Below are 20,342 nucleotides of genomic sequence, written 5' to 3' on the forward strand. Positions count from 1 at the left end.
CGGCCCCTCTGCCGGACCGATTATGATATATCTGATATTCTATATTCTACGATAATGAAGAGACAAACACTTAGCGCCATTAATTAATGGTGGATATGTGAGGCTGCAGGTGTACATGACTCTCAGTGAGTCCACGGCTCAGAGGAGCGGCCTGTGAGTCAATTCCCTGCAGGGATTTTTTTTTTGTTGCTCTGCATTAGTTGGACCAGTGGAGCAGAGTGAGGTTGTAGTGAGTGAATGACAAAAAACTCACATTACACACGCAGACCCACACACCGACCCACTGAACCGAGGGGTGAACGTTTCGGACTTTATTGCTTTATGGGGACTTTTTTTTTTTTCACCAAAGAGAGAGTTTAAACTATTTGTGTGGATTTCTTTAGTTGTACTTTTGTTGAGATGATATACTTAATGTGTGTGTTTTCTACCTGATTTATCCTTTAAAAGTTTTGTATGAAAACAAATGCATTGTGCGTCCGTCTCACTTTATGTAAAGTGTGGAAATGAAGTCTCTAAAGCCATCACTGAATACTTGTTTTAGTTTTAGATCAAATATACAAATACTGGCAAACAACTATTGTGTGTCTGTGGCGTTAAATCCTGTTGTGTCTTTCATTTATTCCACTTTCTTTTTATTCCTTAACCACCACTTGTTGTGTGTGCTCATTATATTGTTCAGAGATGTATTAAGTGTATTTTTTTTTTAAACTTAATTAAGCAGAACATTTGTGACTCTATTGAATTCAGGCAATGTTGTTGTTGTGTTGTGCTTTTGTATCGAGCCAAAATGTAACAATAGCAGATTTGAGAAGGTTTTTTTTTTAATGTCCTTCAAAGGAAAAAAGAGGTTTTGGAGACAATCATGCTCCTCAAGCGAGGCATTGACAACTAATACTGTGTCAGTATCGTATCCTGAATACTTTTATAAGATCAATCATTCTGTTGGACAATTAATAAGAAAAATACAGATAAGAGGCAATTAAATTAAAGTAAATTGTAAAGAAAGACACTTGTAGTTTTGATTGTTTGTCTGTCACCTTTATGACACTTTAAACTACTGTGTTTGGTTCACCAATATATTCCTGTTACACTGTGTTTTAAAAAAAAATAAAAGCTTAACTCCATGACATTCATGTCCCTGCACATGTAATCGTATTAGTTGCTGTGATTTCCTTCGACAGGAAACAAACCGACACGCTACTTGCAGCCGGTGGGTTTTCCCCCCTGAGCTCTGTAGGTGTCACTCTAACTCTGTGATCTGACACCTGTTGCTGCGCCACATTTCTTCACGGGTTCATCTTTTAGTGCTGATCTCTACGTCTTTACAACTGCGGGCCGAGCCCTTTCATTTGGGATTTGAACACAAAAATGAAACAAGTACCAACACAAATAAAAGCAATACGTCTAATAATGATCAAGCCGCTCAGAGTTTCTTTACTTCTACATTAAAACAAATCTTTTTTCTCTTCCAGTGCTCGTGCCAGACTAAAATCTAAACGTCTATATAAAACAACAACAACAACAACACGGCTCTATAGTCACTGGGCTCCCAGACGCTCTGTCAGCGTCTCCTGTAACGACATCACCGTCTCGCTGTGATGATGTCACAGGGGAAGCCGTCTGCTGGGCCCCGGCACCACATGGCACAGGCGGGCCCGAGCGGCCGCCGTCTGCGGGTCAGGACAGGAGAGGAAGCAGGGTGTCTGGTCACGGTGGGCACACAGTGGCACTGTCTGCAGCTGGACACACACACACACACACACACACACACACATGCATTCACACACGGCAGCTGATGGATAGAGGCATCTGTCTGTCTGGGAATTAACAGCGTAGATCTGTATAATTTTCTTTGTCACAATAAAAAAAAAAACATTTCATTACCTTCTCGCTCTTAAATCACAACTCGCTGTACGTTTTAGTCGCCGCGCCGTGATTGCTGCTTATTTTCTCCTCAACACACGTCGGGGCCTATTTGTTCTTATCAGTGTGGAACATCATTCGACGTCAATTACCTGATTGCTCCGAACACACACACACACACACACACTGTTATTTCTGGTGAATGCCGCTTTTACATGCAATCACCTCATTTCTGTTTTGATGACAATGAATGAAATTTAAATCCTAATTTTCCTTTTTTTTTCCACTGAAAATGGAGATACGAGATTGAAGATTTAAATGTGACCGGTAAGGACATTATGAATATGTTTTCCCCGTGGAAGAGAAGTTTCAAAGGGCAAAAGGTCAAGACCAGGCTGTCCATGTATGATTAAAACATGTTTGTCTCGATACGACAGTAAGCCTCTTCTCAACAGTGCATCTATCGAAATGTGTACAAATTAAAAGTGGAAATGGGACGACACCGGGCATGAAAAACATCCAAGGCCACGCCCATTCCTCCCCCGTCATCACTCCATCACTCCTCCTGGTATCTCTTGGTATTTCCTCTCTGTTACATTCTTACCTCACGTTTCCTGTTGCTCCTCCTCTCCCTTCCTCTCACATTCAGTTTGCCTTCGTTTCCTCTTTTTTGCTCCTTTTCACTTCCTAAAAAGTCTTCACCGCTTCCTCTTTCTCAAACTCCTTTCCTAAAACAAACCCATCCTCAATATTTCCATCCTCCTTCCTCTCTCACAGTCCACACTTCTTCTTTTCCTCTTCCTCGCCATTTCTCCTACCACTCCCAAAACTTCCTATCCATCCCTTTTTTCCCCTCCTCAGCCTTTCATCTTTTTTCCTACCTCTCCTCCTTCCTCCTCCTCCTCTCCCTCCTCTTCCTCCTCCTCTCTGTGCAGCTGGTGAGGCCCTTCCATTAGTCCTGACATGCAGAGGCACTGATTCTGTAAAGGTCGTGACCCCTCGCAGCGGGCTTCGCCAGGGCTTAGTCCTACACACTCGCACATCTGCGTGCCCCGGGATGCCCACCACATGCATGACTCCCCCTTTCTGCAACACACACACACACACACACACACTCATATCTGCAGAGAATACTGTATGTAGTACATATGTAGTGCAGCGTGTAGCTCAGACTCTCTCTCTCACACACGACTTTGATCTGCTTTCATCATTCTGACAAGTCTAAACTCCTCCCTCAATAACGCCAACTGACTGTACAGCTGCTGCGGCTGTAAGTGTGTGTGTGTGTGTGTGTGTGTGTGTGTGTGTGTGTGTGTGTGTGGGAGAAATCCTGCTTAATTGGACTGCTGCAGGCTTGGGAAAGACCCACAGTCGCTCTCTTTTTCTCACCCTTCTCTCTCTTTGTCTCTCTGGTCGTCCACCTGTACTCTTCATAATCTGTATAATCCCGTGGTTCTGTAAATCAGCGGCGCTGCTCGTACAGTGAACTGCACAGCTGCGGCGATTGCAGGTGTGCTTTGGGAATCCATTCGAATGTGACCACAGCAACAACAAAAAACAGCTCGGAGGCAAATTACCGAGCGTCGTCCGTCGTTCACGACATCAGCAAACAGGCGTTTATATTTAGCCTCGGTCATCAGGTGCGTGTGTGTCCTTTCAACCGCTGAGGGTCAGATGGGGTTTAAAAAAAAACAATCAATGACGCTCTGCAGTTCAGCTTCAGAGCCACTTATCCAACACAGTGGGGTTCATCCTTCACAATAACTGATTGAGAAGATGCACAAGACACGTTGCTTCAGTTTGATGACGGCTAGCAGCTAATAGCTCAAAGGCCGAAGCCATCCATCCATTTCCATCCATTATTATTATTATTATTGATAATCAACCACAACAAGCATCTCAATGCTGTCTTGCAAAAGAGGGGGTCTCACATGTGGACCCAGTGGTCCATCTGAGACCCTCAACCAGGATGTCCTCACCTCATTCTCCCCTCCTCTTTCATCTCAGCCGTCTCTCGCCTCCTCGCTTCCTTCCCTTGCACCCTTCCTCCCCTTCCATGACTCCCTCCTGCTCACTGTAACTGGCAACTTTGCTTCTCTACCCCTTTTGTGGCGGGGACAAAGGGGGCCGGTGCCCTCTCGCAGGCTATGTTACAGGCTGTCACATGAGGCGGACACTCTGGGACGGCCCGGCGTTATCTGCTGTGACAACTCAGATTACTTCCACGGCCTCCCATCTGATCAGCACATCCAATTCAATTAGTGGCAATTAGTCCTGGTCCTCCCCCCCTGTGTCTCCACAAAAAAAGCAGAGTTGCCGAGGCTCGACCTGGCATGCTCGCTGGTGAACAACTTTGGAACAACTTGTAGCCCCCCCCCCCCCACACACACACACAATGACTCATTCACACATTCATACTCATATTCACCGTCAGAGCACATATTCAAAGTGACACATCACACAGTTCTTCTGCGCACAAAACTCCCACACATCCAAATCGGCAGCAACACACAGAGACGGACATGAAGGCGACGCACAATCTGCACCTAAAAGAAGTGTACAAACTCATTTAATGAACATGTTTATATTTGTAAGGTGAAGGTTGTTGCTGGTAACGGCGAAAACAAAGATTCATCGCCTAACTCTGCGGTTCCTGTCGTCCTTTATCCAGCCTTTTTTCGCATCTTTCAGCTGATTGTTTTGGTTTTCTGGCCCACAATTGTTCTGTTTTGCGTCACATTCGCTGCTGCGTGAGCGTCGGCTGCAGCAGGCACGTCATTTTAGCGAGAAAGCCACTGTTAGCTAGCTGCCGTGCACCAAACAGCAGACAGACAACGCTAGCAGCAGCTAGCTGGTGAATAGACCAACGATAATAATACTTTGATTTTATACAGCGCTTTTCTAAGTGCTCAAAGACGCCTATATAGCAAGTTTTAAGCAGCTAAAGACATATTTCCATTCAGACTTGGAGGTGACCAGAACAGAGCGGAGAGTAAGTGAGTAGCTTAAGTGATCAGGAATATATTTTAAATAAATGTTAATGTTAGATGTGTGGTTTTCGATTAAGGTGCTTGTCATGGTTGCCCCTGAGATGCTAAAGATACAGTTATAGCAGCTTTAATTCACTCACCTACAGTTGTAGACGCCGGTATTTTCACGTTTTTGTGGGATGTGACCCGTTAAATAAAGTCACTTGCAACTGTGCATCATTAAAAATATCACCCGTGTTGTTGTTTTTTTCTATTTCAAAGATTTTTCGAAAAGAGCTCAATAATGAAGTCGTTCAATACGTCTGAAAAAACAACATTAGTGGAGCAGGAATATCTTTCTTTGAAGCTTTCATCTCCTATTCATCATCGTGTGACCCCTCAAGTTCATCTTGACACCCCTTGTGAGGGTCCAGAGCCACGGGTTGGGAACCAACATGGTTTACTGCTTAAATGGACAGATAACACAAAAAGTTGAAAGAATATGACAGAAGAAGAAGAAAAAAAGGAGCCTGCACCGATGCCCTCTGGGTTGTGGGACCCCTTTGTGTGCCGCCAACCCCTTCTTCCCCCACGCTCACCCCTTTCCTCACCCCCCCTCCTCCCACTGTGGGCCCGCGCACACCTGGCCTTCGCAAATTAGGGCCCTGAAAAAAACAGCGAGCGGAGAGAAAAGCGGGATGCGTGGTGGAGCGCGGGGGAGGGGGGCGTTTGGTCGACGGGGTCTTTCAGCATTCCGATGGAGCAAAAAGTTAATGACGGCTCTATTGTGTTGCGAGGAAAGCTGGCCGGAGGAGATGTGTTTCAGGGAATCACGGCCTCGGCCAGTGAGCAGTGACAAAAGGGGGCCGGCCCGTAAGCATGCATTGAGTTTTTTACCGTATTTATATCGCTTACATGGGCGCTTTACGTCGCGCTGGAAAAGTGCAATCGCTCGTCCTCGCTCCCGAAACAATGCAAATGTGTTCGGAGCGGCGAATAACGAGAGCACTTTGTTTCCCCCGAGACAGACGCATCAAGGCTGTCGAGAAAAGGCCCGAATGGTGTTTTAGAGCGAGAAAAAAAAGTTTTTTCCGTTGATCTTTTAATCATATCCAATCACTTTCTCACTCCTTAACTCCCTCCCTCGCCTCCTTCTTCATAAAAGCCGCCCCTAACATGCCCGCCTTATGCGCAGGCCCTTAATGCATGCTGACAGCTTCCCTCCTTAATTGGTGATCACACCCAGATGGATGGTTCCTTAATTTGCTGTTCCCAATAAAGCCCGGCAGCTCAAGGGAAGAAGGGGGCAGTGGGTGGGGGGAGTTGGGGTTGTGGAGGTGAGGGGGATCCTTGATTTGTTGGTTATAGATACAAGAGCAGTAAACACCCTAGGCTTCGGGCCCGACAGTTTGCCCGGGCTTTTGTTCACACGTCCGTTGAAAACAGAGAGGGGGCCCCTCCTCGGCCTCGACCCCCCCTCCCCCTCCACACCCCGCCCCCCCGACAACCCCGCCGCGAGCCCCCGCTCAGGCTCCCCCACCAGCCCCCCCCCCGCCCTCGGTCCGGCCCGGAAGCGCCCTGCATGAATGTGTGTGTTTGTGTGTGTGTGTGTGTTTGTGTGTGTGTCCTCGGTGAGGCGAAAGGCAGCACAAGGAAATGATCTCTCGTGGGCATCTGTGTCTTTTCCCTTTTCATTGACCAAACAGATTGCTGCAGTCCGTCTGAATGAAGGGTGAATGGAGGCGAAGAACGACGCCATGTTCCCCGAGGTTATAGGTTACCGTCCGGGTAGGAACCTCTGTTCGTGTGTGGTCGTTTTTCTGGGGGCTCCATTGGGGAGGACACAAATAGGGTGGTGGACCGGGTCGAGGAGGAGACCCCCTGTTCCTAATGAGGGCAACCTGCAGTGACCCCAGCGGTGCAGAGGGTCAAGCCAGGCCTGATGGGATGATCCAAGTGTGAAACCATGAATTAGGGTACAATGCACAGGATCAGAATGCAGCTGATGCAGCATTCACCATAAGATAATGTTATATTTAACCAATAACACCAGAAAATACACCCATACATGACAAAATTGCATCTTCGATCATTTTTTATTTGACTTTCGATCAACAAGTGTACCTTTATTAGCAATCAAAATCAGGTAACCCGTTCATTTCCACCATAAAATGGATGCGGAGTGTTATCTTATAATCATATTTTAGCATCTATATTGTATGGCAGGCCTGTCCATCTTTGCATCTCTCTGCATGCTGAAGAAAGTTACACAGGGACTGTCAAGAAAAACACAACAACACAAGAGCAAATGAGTGAGGAATGGGTTTGTTTGCTCCACCACTAGCTGCTAACGTTAGCATGTCCAGCTAACTCCTGGCATATCTACAGTAAGTGTGGCAACCAAAGCCAGGAAATAACTGTGTTTGTGGGGCTCCTGGTTGCGTTAGAGGAAGCCCTGTTAGGGATTGAAACCTCCACCGTATTCGATTAGCTATTTTATCCAAATATAACACTTTAGCAAACACAGCCAATGAGATATACGTCGACATTCTCAAAGCTTTTCTCCTGCTAACTAAAACACAAGCGTACTTTTGACCATCCTCAGTTTTCTTCTGTTAATATTTAGTGTTGTTCTGTTGTGTCGGCCTCTCTTTTGAGCCCAGAATTATTGGCAGAATATTTTATTTTGCTTTTCTAAAATATAAAAAGAAACCGTTTTCTCAAAAACCACCTGTTAGCATTAGCCTCAGTCTTTTAGCGCAACATGCTGCATCATGTTCGCGGCCATCACGTTATGAACATATTTAAGTTGCTTGTTTTAAAACGAGTCGGCTGAAGCATCAGTCGGCGTCATTAAACTACAGCTAATTAAATCTGCCGTCAGTCTGTCGTCAACTAGAGAAGAAAAACCTGCATGACTCAGGAAATATGATTGAAATCACACACAGCGGAGGGAATTATTGATCGTGATGGAGAAAGACAATCACTCAAAACTTCACAAGGCCTGCTCAATTTTCTCCTCAAGCTGCCGTGAATACACACGAACACCCTCCAAAAACATTTACACAAGACGAGTGGCCATAAAGCTTTCAATGAGATGCTTAAGACATGCGCGCTCTCTATTAAGATCAACTTAACAAAAAGTCTTTCAGGCCAAACGCTGCGTTCCTCACAACGGACTGCACTCTGCTCGCCGTCGCCTGTTATTTCTTTCTCGGCGTCTCCGATTAGCTTTTGTCGGTTTTGCCTTGACGGGGTGTTGAAGTGTGCGACGGCGACGACGGAAGACAAGAAGGTTTCCGCTCGCAAACTTGCATTCATTAGCGCAGGAGGCACTCTGCCGTGCATTAGCGGCGCGCGTCACTCCAAGAAGTGAAGGGAGAGGAAGAAATTGAAAGACTTTGTGGAAATAAAAGCAGAATTCATCAAGCGTCATGTAACTCAAGGGGAGTCCCAAGGTTTTAGGACTGTTTGCGGCGGCTAACGGAGAAAGATCAGCGCTTTAGAGGCCGGCTGCGTTGAGCTCCAGGAGACGAGCGAAGGTGCCATCTTGTGTCCTTGAGGCGTGATCACTTTCTAACAACCCACTGACCTAATCGAGGAAGATAAGCGCAGGAATGGCCGCCCACACATAAGCAGCTTTATGCCCAAGGCCGAAGTCTATCTGCAGCTCCGTCCACAAAACAGCGCTGGAATGCTCTCCGCGCGCTCGCTGCCGGCTTCACATCATCTGAATGTACACTAAACGGTCGTAAAGGCGGAGGTGGAGAGGTGACGGCGACGTGCTGACAAAGCAGCAGATGAGGAGGGGAAGCGTCCTTGAAGACAACGGAAACGTGTAAATTGAAAAGCACAATAAGGCAGTCGAGTCGCTCTCGGGAGTGAAAGAGAGGGGAAGCCTGTGGCGTCCGGTTACGCCATCGCTCGGGGTGATCGCGCCGAAGGCTAAAAAGACAATTTGTCATCTCAACTTTACGCGTCTTCGGCTGAGCTTCTTTGTTGCCGCGGCGGGATTCATTCATCTCTGTGAAAGGTGGAGGAATTGAAAATGGCAACAGTGCAATGATGTGTTGTCACGAGATGTGTGTGTGTGTGTGTGTGTCCCGCATTTCTTTGGTCTAAACGCCTGTTTGTCCACATGTCTGACCCGTGTTAGGCCTTGAATATAGGTTTGCTGATGGGACTGAAAACATGCTTTTGTTGTGTACAATAGGCTGAAAATATGTTTCATCCTCAGGTAATGCAAGCGTGTTTTCTTTTGCACTACAATGCATCAGTAAAAAAACTAACCATCCTCAGTAATATGACAGCGAACACATGCAAACACATGATTGTTTCTATTAAATCTGACACAAGAAGCAGTTATTGCAGCTCAGTTTGATGTGTACGGGGAGAACGTTCATTCTTAATCTTGGAAACACTCGTCGTGAACGCGACCCCCGCCAGCAGGTCCATTTCGCAGCTCTTCTCCAGCTTTCCATCCTGTCACATGATCTCCATCAGATTGTGAGTACTATTATTGTGTGTCGCTGCTCAGCTTTCACGGTGAACAGCTGTCTACGGATGTACACATGCATCCATTTGAACGGCATGTCTCGGAGACTGCGTCGCTACGATGAAAATGTCCGCTGTGAAAAAAAAGGCACGTGGAGACACTTTTAGCGCGACAAAAAGCGCAGAAGTTACTGTCGAGCGTCTCAGGAGGACGTGAAAGCCGGGACATGAAACTGAAGCTGCGAAATGGGATTCAGCCGTCATGAATTTATGCTTGAACTTGTTCTTTTGCTCCTGCGAGGAGTCAAAATACCGTCCTTTAAAACCGGGCGACGAAACCCACAGACAATTGACTTTTATGTATAATATTTGGTATTTGAATGCACACATCTCACTGCCTTCATTAAGTGCGTCATGTATTGCTATCTCATCGTCACACATCCCTCCTCTGCAGCATTTCATTGTTTTGTTTTTGTAACCCTTGGAGCCAGAGTCTCTTCTTCTCTCTCTCTCTGGAAAGGTTCCCGGGCCGGTTCGGTTCTCACAGGAATGCAGCTGTGAACCTCTTCGGCGAGCTTAAAGCCCGACTCTTGTGTGAACCGTGTCAAAACAGGCAGACGTCACTTAGTCCACGAGAGCCCGGAGAGGCGGGCGGGTTCGGGGCCTCCGCTGAGCCGTCCGGCCCGAAAGGTCAGCTGGCAATTAACCTCTGACCGGGCATGCGTGTCCCCGCCCCGAATTCTCTCAACGTGTCGTTCACTCTTTCGCCCTCGCTCTTCTTCTTCTTCGTCTTCGTCTTCTTCTTCTTCTTCTTGTGCGCGACACACAAACAATCTCTTCACCTTTTTGTTCAACTTGTTTTTTTTCTGTTTTTGTCATTTGCGTGCCAGAGAACCTTTGTCGGGTGTCGCTGAGGACATTTAAAAAAAAAAATCTAAACCGCACAAGTTTGTTTAACGGCAACACACCCCGCTACTCGTCCACAGTGTTTCCCTCCGTTTCGCTGCTTTAACCCCTGTGCTCGTCTGCTCAGTCAGACTAATCCAAACCCTCCCTCTCCTCTCGCCCCCACCCACCCCCATTATGTGACCCCTGACCCTACGCACCTCTTTGAATGTCACATGACCGTGCAGGTGTGGAGGGGTCTCTGCCCCGGCCAACCCCCAATTAGTGACCCTAATTAGTGAAGGAGCCCCCCCGGTGGGCCGCTGAGCTGCTTTATAGGAGGAGGAGGGAGGAGGGAGGAGGGAGGAGAGGAGGGGGAGGAAAGGTTGGGGTGGCAGGAAAGTGATGCATTCCTAAAGGTCTGTGGACCCTCCACAATCACACACAAACACATACGGGGCTGTTAGAGAGAATAAAACAGAGGCAACGTGGAGCTGAGAGTTCATTTGTTGATGCACAACAAACAGCTCTGAAGTGCTGACGTGGAAACGATCTGCTGCTCGGTTTACAACGCCTCACATGACACACACACCGTCCTGCTTCCTGTCGCTCTGCCGTCTCATTGGTTTGTACTGAAGAAAAAATATATATTTTATTTTGTATCTGTTAATATTTCATGTATGGTAAAGATTTGACTATTTAACATTCATGATTGAATTTCCACGATTTATTAAACGCTTAATGAACACTATATTGTAGTGTTTATTAAGTTAGATTTTACTATATTGTAAATAATTTGCTATTCATACAGCAATGTCTATTATAGTTGTTTAAAAATACAATAATTATAGAATTAAAGTGAGATATAAATACTGTATTAGATGTTCATGTACTGCGTATGAAGACTAAATACAGGGAAATAAAATGAAATGTTCCCATTATCTTTCATTATGTGCTAAAACATTGTTTCATATCATGTTTTTTTTTACATTAGTAGTTACAAGTTTCCAGTTTCAGCATTAATATAAGTCTACTGTTTATTCCAAAACTGATTAAATTAATATAACATACATATACCCGAGTTTCACTGGGAAATGACAATTGTTGACAATTTGTTTAACAGAGAAACGAATCTGAATCTGTTATTAAAGACTTTCTACGCAGCTGACTAACCGACTTGAAATGGACATAAAGAAATGCAAATGTGCCAATTCATTTATATTTCTAAAATAATTGCCAAATTACATTTCGCTTTCACATCCTTATAGAGTTTTATGTTCCAAATCGCGTCTAAAACACAGTAACTCCCAACATACACAGATATAATATAACTCCATGAGTTCATTGTTCTGCTGCACACACGCAGCTAAAAAGCATAATCTTAAATCTATTAGGTAATATGGCCGCTAATGAGAGATTACCAATTAAAAGCACTAATAAAAACCCAATTAGCGGGCCGTGTTGCTCCTCACAGGAAGCGGTTTCCCACCATCGTGTCTTCCTCCGGCCCGGCCCTCCTCCCCTCCTCTGAAGCAGGCCACCCATCTGGTCTCCTTTCTGCCGGCCCTCTCGCCTTTTCCTCGCTCAAATAAAGGTGCCAATCACTATAATTGGCACCCTGCGGATCAATTGTCCCGGCATGGAAAAGTTCCCCTGGCTGAAGTCCGGGGGACATGCGTTGCTTGTTCTCTCCCTCGCAGATTAGTCAGACTCGACACATCTTTTGGTGGAGTTTTGGTTGGAAATAATGCGAGAAAAAAAAAAGAAGAAAAGTAAAGTGGGATTTTGCTTAAAGGTTTAAATCAGTGAGCTGAACCCGTTTTTCTGGTCTTTTGAACGTGGACATTGAACGCCACACAGCCGGCGTCCCTCTTTTGCCGGTGCAGGTAACGTGTGACAGGTGCTGCGTCATTCAGGCTTCTGGCTGTGAAGAGGAAAAGAAGTACTTTCACTTCATTGAAAGTGTGAAAATACTTTGAGTAAAAGTCCTGCATTGAGAGAAGTGAAAGTACAGAAGTGTTTGCATAACAACACATTAAAATTGCAAAAGTAAAAGTACTCATAATGCAGATTGGCCCATTTCAGAATGATTATTAATCACTTTAATGTTGCAGCTAAACATGGAGATTAGTATTAATGTCCTTACTGCCCGGTAGCTTTTATTCTCACTTCCCTTAAGTCTCATCTCAAGCCATAAAAACACGACATTGATTCTATTTTGTTTTAATAATCTGAATCTGCAAAGCACTTACTGGAGTCAGAAGTGCAATAGTTGCCTCTTTGTGTGACGTTATATGTTGTCGATCAAGACTGCAGGTTCACCAGCATTTCTGTGTCAAACTTTCCCTCGAATAAAAAAATGTTTTCATGTAAATATGATTTTTTTATTAGTGACAGACATGAAGCTGAATGGCCTAAATCATTCCACATATTTTTGATATTTTTATCCAATTAATATCCCATGGTCACATCAATTCAGCCTTTGTTTGCCACAAACAAAATCAAAAGTGCAAACTATTTAAAAGCCTCGGCAGAGAAACCTGAAAGGATGAAATGCCCACTGCCTTGATGCTTTTTTCCACGCTGATGGGAAGGACAAAGACGACGAGGTTTTCAATAAAATATCAAAATAAAGCAAAGGACTGCCCGATATCCTCGGCGTGGATACAATGCTCGTTGACAGAATACAACCAGAAACGAACATTTCCACTGAATAGTCCTCTAAAAGCCACCCGACACGTCTGAAAATGAAGAAAAGAGAAACACAGGAGGCAAATTACATAGACATATATTTATATGCATATGAATAAAAATACATATACATATTGTACAATATCTTGGCCGAGCGTGAAAACAGCTCTGTCAGCCCAGAAACAGAAGTAAGCCTCTTTAAATAAGTGCAAAATGTTAATGAGACAAAGAATTGTAAAGCATATATAAAGTCTTTTTTGTCAGAATCTTCAGTCGCATTTTGTTTTTTTTTTGTTTTCCTGTTAAAATCACATTGGAGCAGACATGGAGATAACTTGTGCAAAGACCCATTTATATATATTCATATATAAATTTATATCTATGTACATAGCGTTTGTTCATCATAAGTAGCTGGTGCCATTAGCTTGACATTAAGTAACTTTTACTGCTTAAACAAAAGAAGTTATGGCCTATGCAGGACCTCGACTGTGCATAAAGAAAAGAAACAGAAACCAAGCAGAGTTCATTTCTAAAAGAAAGGAACATTTCCACACAATCTCAAAGGACGTCACCCATCAGAGAAGCGAACGACGCGCTGCAGAGCCGCCAGAAGGCCCTCCATGCTTCTGAGAAGGTGGAGACCCAAGTGCAAGATGTCACACATTGCACACGACAAAAGCAACATTTCCACTCAGCTGGAACGAGAAGAAACGGCCTGAAAACAACAACAAAAAAGAGAAGCTAAAGAAGAACCGATGGAAAAAAATGAAAACAAAAAGGCTTCGTTTCACAGACGCAAAGGCTTCACAAAGCTTCTTTCTGCTGGAGACGAGGACAGCGTCGCCCTCCTTCTCCCCTCCAGCTCCACCTGAAGCTGCTCTCCAGTAGCCTCCGAGTGACCGAGCGCACAACACAGTAACTGCAGATTCACATCACAAAAACACCACCGCACACGGGGGGACAGGGTATGGAGCCGGCGCCCATCGCGAGCGGCGAGGGAAACGCTGCTCTTCCACGCAGAATCCCTCTCCGCTCACGAAACTGAAAATGGGGAATCGATCGAGAACTTTTTTTTTTTTTTTTTTTTACAGCAGTTTTAGAGCTTTTTTTTTTTTAATCGACAATTGTGTGTGGCTCTAAATCATGCAACACAGTTGTTTAGTATTCCAGAAGGAAGAAGGAAAAAAAAAAGGAAAACGGAGACAGCGAACAGCGGCCTGACACGAGAAGCAAGACTCCTGACCTCTCAGCTCCATCTCTCCGCTTAATATTTGATGCGGCGGCGCGTGAATTATGGATGGTGCTTATAGAAAATAATACAGTGTTCAACAACAGCACGGGTGCGCCGCCGTAAAGAGCCGCGAGTGGCTAACAGGGTTTCTCGTGGCGCCGCCGAGGCCTGAACGCAACAACAACCGATCTCCTGCTAGCGGCGCGGCGCTACACGGGTGCAAAGAGGCCCGAGCGAGCCGCCAGACGGGGCTGATGTCATCCGCCGAGGGCAGAACCTTTCCACGTGTTGGGGGGGGGGGGACACGCCGGGCTGCCGGAGCCGGAGCCGGAGCCCGGCCTTCACTCGTGAGCGGCTTTTCTTTTGAATTGGTGTCACGGGAGTGTCCGTTTTTAAAAAAAAAATAGTTACTTTTAGTGAGCGTGGTGGGAAAACATATTAAAGCGGACAATGAGGAGGAAACCTGGAAATGAATGGGACACGTCGGGGTGGGGGGGGGGGGGATAAGAGGTGAAGATGAAGGGCCGCGAACAGACGACAGATTGTGAAAAGGGACGAGGAGCTCGGCTGACACGCACAAATTGAGGGCAAGCTGGTGGGAATCGCAGGTTCTCGCAGGTGAGCTTTGATTTTCTTTGGACGACAAGGAAACCTGGTATAAAATGGCATCGTATGAGGAGGAGGAGGGGGGGGGGGTATTACAGCTGTTTCTTTCATCTTCAGCCTGTCGTGCATGAGTTTCATCCACATGTGCGACGGAGCCGTGCGGCTCAACGTTGGGCTGTTTTTTAAAAGGTTCAAAACAATCATTTCATGGAAAAGCTAGTGGATTTTTCACACCTGAAGGGGTTAAAGTCTGAAAGAAACACCCTTGTGAGAATGAACTGGCGCTGAACTCGGACCGGGAGGTTCTGCAGTCGGTTCTCAGCGGGGAGGTTAGAGGTGGGAGATGCAGAAGGATGGATCAAAACCTACAAACATAAAGTGCTTTCAATGAGGGGCAAGCGGAGGAAACCTTCTGACGTCCAACAGGAGGCCGAGCCAAAAGTCATAAAACATCAAAGGGGGGGGGGGAACATGACGCAAACACAAATACCAATTTAAAGAAAAATAAATTACCGTTACAAATACAACTTTTCACATGTGATGCTGCATCCTAAGCATGTGCACGCAGGCAAAGGTTTCCTGTAGACATTTCTCGTGGTTCACGGATACTTATGATGTCGCAGAACCAGAAATTGGGCAATTTACGAAGAAGAGAAATGAGACTCGGGGGTGAAGCAGCAGCAAATCCTGCGAGCGCCGCAGGTCACGGCCGAAGCAGCTGCAACGATGAACCGACGGTGAGAATAACCGTCGGTTAATCGTTTAGTCTGTGAAATGTTCAAATGAAACAGAAATCACCAGCTGCTGTCACGCGTGACAAAGACGCACGGCAAGGTGTCAGGTTTTTTCTTTTTAAAGCTGGAACTGGAATGAAGACAATGTTTGGTATCTTTGCTTGATGAATGGCAACGGAAAAAAAAGAAAAGTCGATCAAAATAGTCAAATTTTCCGTGGATGGACTAATCGATGAATCGATGAATCGACTAATTGTTGCAGCTCTACACCGATGAACTCAAGTCAAAGCAGAAACCTCTGGATCCAGTTGTGGCTGAGACTCATGGACTCCTTTCATTTCTGGCCTTTCACAAGTTTGCTTAAGAAAAATAAAATTGAAAATCTCCAAAAACGGTGCCAGATGTTTTCAAAACTCTTCCTCAAAGTCAAAGCCTGAAACTCTGGGTTCGTCGGGCCTGTGATGTTCTTTTATATTAAAACTATCAGATCTAGATATGTGAGTTTTTTTTTGTTGCACAATTTGTCCAGATTCTTCTACCACAAGTTATTTCATACACAAACACAACCAAATCAAGAATTTACAAAATAACTACTGCTGGACACCAAACAGACTGATATTAAATGCTACGATTCTTTTTTTTTTTCAGTGTTTCTTCCATATTGTGATAGCACATGAACTAAAAATCAAACATGGCCATTTGTACTGAAACGTGTACAAACTGCTGTCTACCGCTCTTCTCATTCAGACTCTGATTCAAGCTGCGCTATCTAAGTCAAGTATTATTTTTTTTTCCTGAACAGTAAATGAAGGCTTGTATAGAGAGAAAACCGCACACCCACACACAGACACACACACACACACACACAGGACAAAAAGTGAAGAGTCACTTGAAACCACTGCAAAGAGAGTGGTGATAAAAACATCTGTCTATCAGATTTCACGCACAAAAAAAAACCCACACACACACACACACACGGCATCTTTTTGCACACAAAAAAATAAAAAATCACACGTTTTTTTCTTTTTTTTTTATGTGGGAGTCTCTTTTTCACCATTTTGTGTTTCCAACAGTTCTGTGGCACAAAAGGCTGCCACGGGGAACTCGGTCTCTTCCTCTTTTTTCTCACGTCTCTCCTGATCCAGGTCCTCTCCGGACTGCTCCAATGTCAAACAGGCAGCGGAGTGAACATCTGAGGGGAAACGCCGTCCATCAAAAAGACAGAACGTGTCCTCCAGGAGGGCCCTTTAAGAAACCGTCTTCTTCCCTCCCAGATCGGACTCCTTCCTGTCCAGCCGCATGTACGGCTCGAACGCGGAGGAGCCGCAGCCGTAGGCGGACGTCAGTTCGTGGTGCGCGCCCCCCAGCAGCGGCATGGAGAAGCAGAGGGAGTGGTGCGGCGGGATGCCCAGCCGCGGTGACGGCGGGGTGCCGCCCAGCGACGGCAGCGACAGCCCGAAGGTGCCGCCCGGCTGGGAGCTGGGAGGGGTGCCGCCGCTGATCCCCGGGGAGGTGGAGGAGCCTCCGCCCGGGCTGCTCAGCAGGGAGCCGTTGTTGGGGTGCGGGGGCCCCAGGAGGGAGTTGGGCGGGATGGGGCCCGAGAGGAGGCGGCCCTGCTCCAGGAGGCGCAGGATGTTGCAGGTGGCCAGCGACTCGTTGGAGGAGGAGGAGCGCTTGTCCGAATCCTTGGTGGTGTCCTTCTTCTGTTTGGTCCGGCGGTTTTGGAACCACACCTTGACCTGAAAACAACCAGGAGGGAGAGGAATTAAAGACTTTACAAAAGGCCGGTGGTCTTTGTGACATCATCGCAGGACGTCGTCCTGACGTTATCCCCCGTTTACCCCAAAAAAGTTGATCGCTCACACAGGCTCAACACGCGTACGGCTGACTTCTTGGTGACCGCCGCTCGATGCGTATCGTTGCTGCGACGAGCTATGAGCGCTAACGGCTCGCTAGAGCGGCGATAGCACGCTAACACCGCCGCACTGGAGCAGTGAAACACGCACGCACCCGGGAAGGACCAAGCAGAGATGCCGTAATCTGATACCAGAGCTATTCATACAGCAGAGTACAAGGTGAGAAGGTAAAATGAAACTAAATAAAATGTCATAATCTGAAACCGTCGCCTTCTCTCACGGCAGCGTACTTCAGCGTTCCCCCCTCACGCGAGCCGTCACGCCACCCGCGCAGCAGATTGAGGAGGAGGAGGAGTAAAAAAAAAAAAAAAAAAAGCTCCGTGAACTCTGCCTGTCCTTGTTGGGCTTGTTTAATTGATGGCGCGCGGCGTAGCTTTAATGTATAGCGTGTGGAAAAGTCGCGGGGCTCGGTGGGATGCCGAGGTGGAGGGCACGCCGGGGTCACGGCAGATCGCTGCACGGAGGGCCGCCACCTCCGAGAGGAATCGCGCGCATGAAAAATGTATACCATCCTGACCGAGTTTCACTGCAGACTCGCTCCAGTGGCTTCACTCGGGCCCTACTTTAGTGTTTTCATCTACTTGTTATGTTGAAATGCAATATTAGCGCCGGCCGCATGATACACAGTTACAGATGTGACACATTCAATCACTCACAAAATGAGATTAGAGAGAGAAAACCAATCCTTCATGTCGTCAGCATCGTAAGCTTTACAAGGGAATATATGATAAGTAGGTCAGTGTCATTTTTACTGAGTTAAATATTTACTTATTCACAACAGTTCTGACATAAATGATCTTCATCGCTTTCATCATCAAATAAAGTCATGAAATAGTGAAGCGACGCTCATCCTGGTTTCCTGAAGCTCGAGGTAATGTCTCCAAACTGTCCTGAACTCACAGCATCTATAAAAACGTCTGTAAATGAAATAAAACAGTGAAACACTGTAAATTGTCCCATTGAGTAGCGAGAATCAGTGATTTTTGGGACATTTGTTATATCATAAATGACGTTATTATTTATTAAGTTTGATCTTTGAAAGCTTCTGATTTCGTCATCGTGGCGTCGATTGAAGTGTTAAAACCAGAGTTGCGTCGTCGCTATTAAATTGTGTAATCTGTCAATAAAGACAACAAATAAGACGAACATTCTTAAAAAGATCGACGTCATAAAAGGCCAAATAAGTTCACCAGCACGAGTGTAAAAAGTGATTTACGCACACTGTAAATAACTGTCCATCCGTTGTTTACAGCGTGGCCTCGGCCTCTTTGCCATTTTTCGTAGAATCCCAGTAATCTAATCCCTGATACGTGGGGATCGGACAGGATTTGAGAATGTCCTGCAAGCAGAAAGGAGTCAGCCTGAAGGATAGTTTAAAGTTTCATCATCATTCATCATCAATAAACACACAGTTAATGGAGCTGTGGGTGGAAAACAACCGTTTTTGTGCGTTTTGGATTTGAAATGTCTCTTAAAAATCTTTAAACACACATTGAATTAGATTATATCTTGACTGTCACCTGCTCTTAAATGAGGATCATAGCTCCACCGATGCAACACAACGTTGACTTATAAAGCTATACTTTTCTTTATTTTGTATAAAAAGGTGCAACATGAATACATCAGAGTTGACTCTGAGGTGCAGAAGAAGAACTACTTCCTGCTTTGCCACCAGACCCTCTGACTCTCTCCCGAGCGGCACCTTCGTGCATTTGGCACTACTTTCTCTCCTAAAACAGCGCAGGTACCAAGAGCCCAGGTGGGTGTTAGAAGTTAGAAGCCAAACACAGCGGTCGATTGTGCGGAGATAATCAGGCCGGTGATGACTATCGTATCACTGCCCTGCGAAGGCTCAACGGGCTGCTGGGGCAAGTGAGATCATAGTTTTGACAACAGACCACGACACAAATAATGGGATCGGAGAGGATCCGGCAGCTCAGAGAGGAATAATGACGCGAGCAAGTCTTACAGTGAAAACCCAAAAGAGGCACAGAGGGAGGGCTGGTGGAGATGGAGGGGGGGGGGAAGCAGCAGAAATGATCTCCGTGTAGCTGCTTCTACATTTCTTCCTCGTTAGCTCACAAACTGCCTGCGTGAAATCTCTCTCTGGGTTGTACTCATGCGCCGCCGCCTGCCAAACACACACATGCCGCTCAAAGCTGTCACGACAGATGAAACCCCACCAATCCCTCGCCGCCGTGCCCGCGCTGTGGGAGTGGCTCGGGCCTCTGTTCACATCGCAGGCCTCCTGCGTATTCGTGAGGGTGATGAAGGGAGGGGGGGGGATGAAAAAAAAAATAGCTTGCGAGCGTTTTACTGGGATTTATTAGAGGTGGAAAAACGATGAGAAGAGAAGAAAGCAAAGCTGCGTTTGGTACATCTACACTATTGGATGTAAATCCTTTTTAATGGGATCCAGGGTTCAGCGCTGGGGCAGAGATTACCGAGGGAGATCTGGATCTGGCGTGACCTGCATCTGCTCTGGACTCGCCCTCTGCACCCTGCCCCGCTGCATGCTGGGCCACCGGGGCCGAGGTTAGCACCGAGACTGGGATGGCACCACCGAGAAACGGACCCGACATCATCATGTGTGTTAGAAGCCAATGTCCACGACGTTGAACACCTGTGATGGCGGTTGTCCGCTTGTCAAACTCATTTTGTTGAGTGGCGATGGATTTGATGTGAAGAAAAAAAAACACACTGGAAAGTCTAGCAAGCAATCCCATGAACACACCAACCCGAACGTGTCTGCGCCCACATCTCATGGACTACTGCCGAAGATGTGAATACAAATGCAGGAAATAAACACGGTTTCTTTTGTCTCCTTTCGTTTTGGGCTCAGTCATTTTCGGAGTCGCTGTAGTTTATAGCAAAGATCACTCAAAACAGGAGAAGATTGTGCATTTGTCGGGGACTATTTTCAGGCCTTCGGTGTGTTTACAGCAGCAGAACA

The 20,342-nt window shown here is 46.2% G+C and overlaps 1 protein-coding gene across 2 annotated transcripts in view; it reads right to left on the bottom strand.

Moving 5' to 3' along the window:
• Positions 1 to 15,544: 15,544 nt before the first annotated feature.
• The window catches only part of vax2 (ventral anterior homeobox 2), a 20,835-nt gene continuing 16,037 nt past the window's right edge, over positions 15,545 to 20,342 (bottom strand). For both annotated transcript variants that reach the window (XM_068588035.1, XM_068588034.1), the window contains one exon: positions 15,545 to 17,212. In XM_068588035.1, the coding sequence (XP_068444136.1) occupies positions 16,721 to 17,212 (492 nt within the window). In that variant the 3' untranslated portion in view covers positions 15,545 to 16,720. The remainder of the gene's footprint in view (positions 17,213 to 20,342) is intronic.

This window comes from Clinocottus analis, unplaced genomic scaffold, assembly GCF_023055335.1.
Source record: "Clinocottus analis isolate CAN_PGR_092001 unplaced genomic scaffold, fCliAna1.0.p SCAF_21, whole genome shotgun sequence".
Taxonomy (NCBI): domain Eukaryota; kingdom Metazoa; phylum Chordata; class Actinopteri; order Perciformes; family Cottidae; genus Clinocottus; species Clinocottus analis.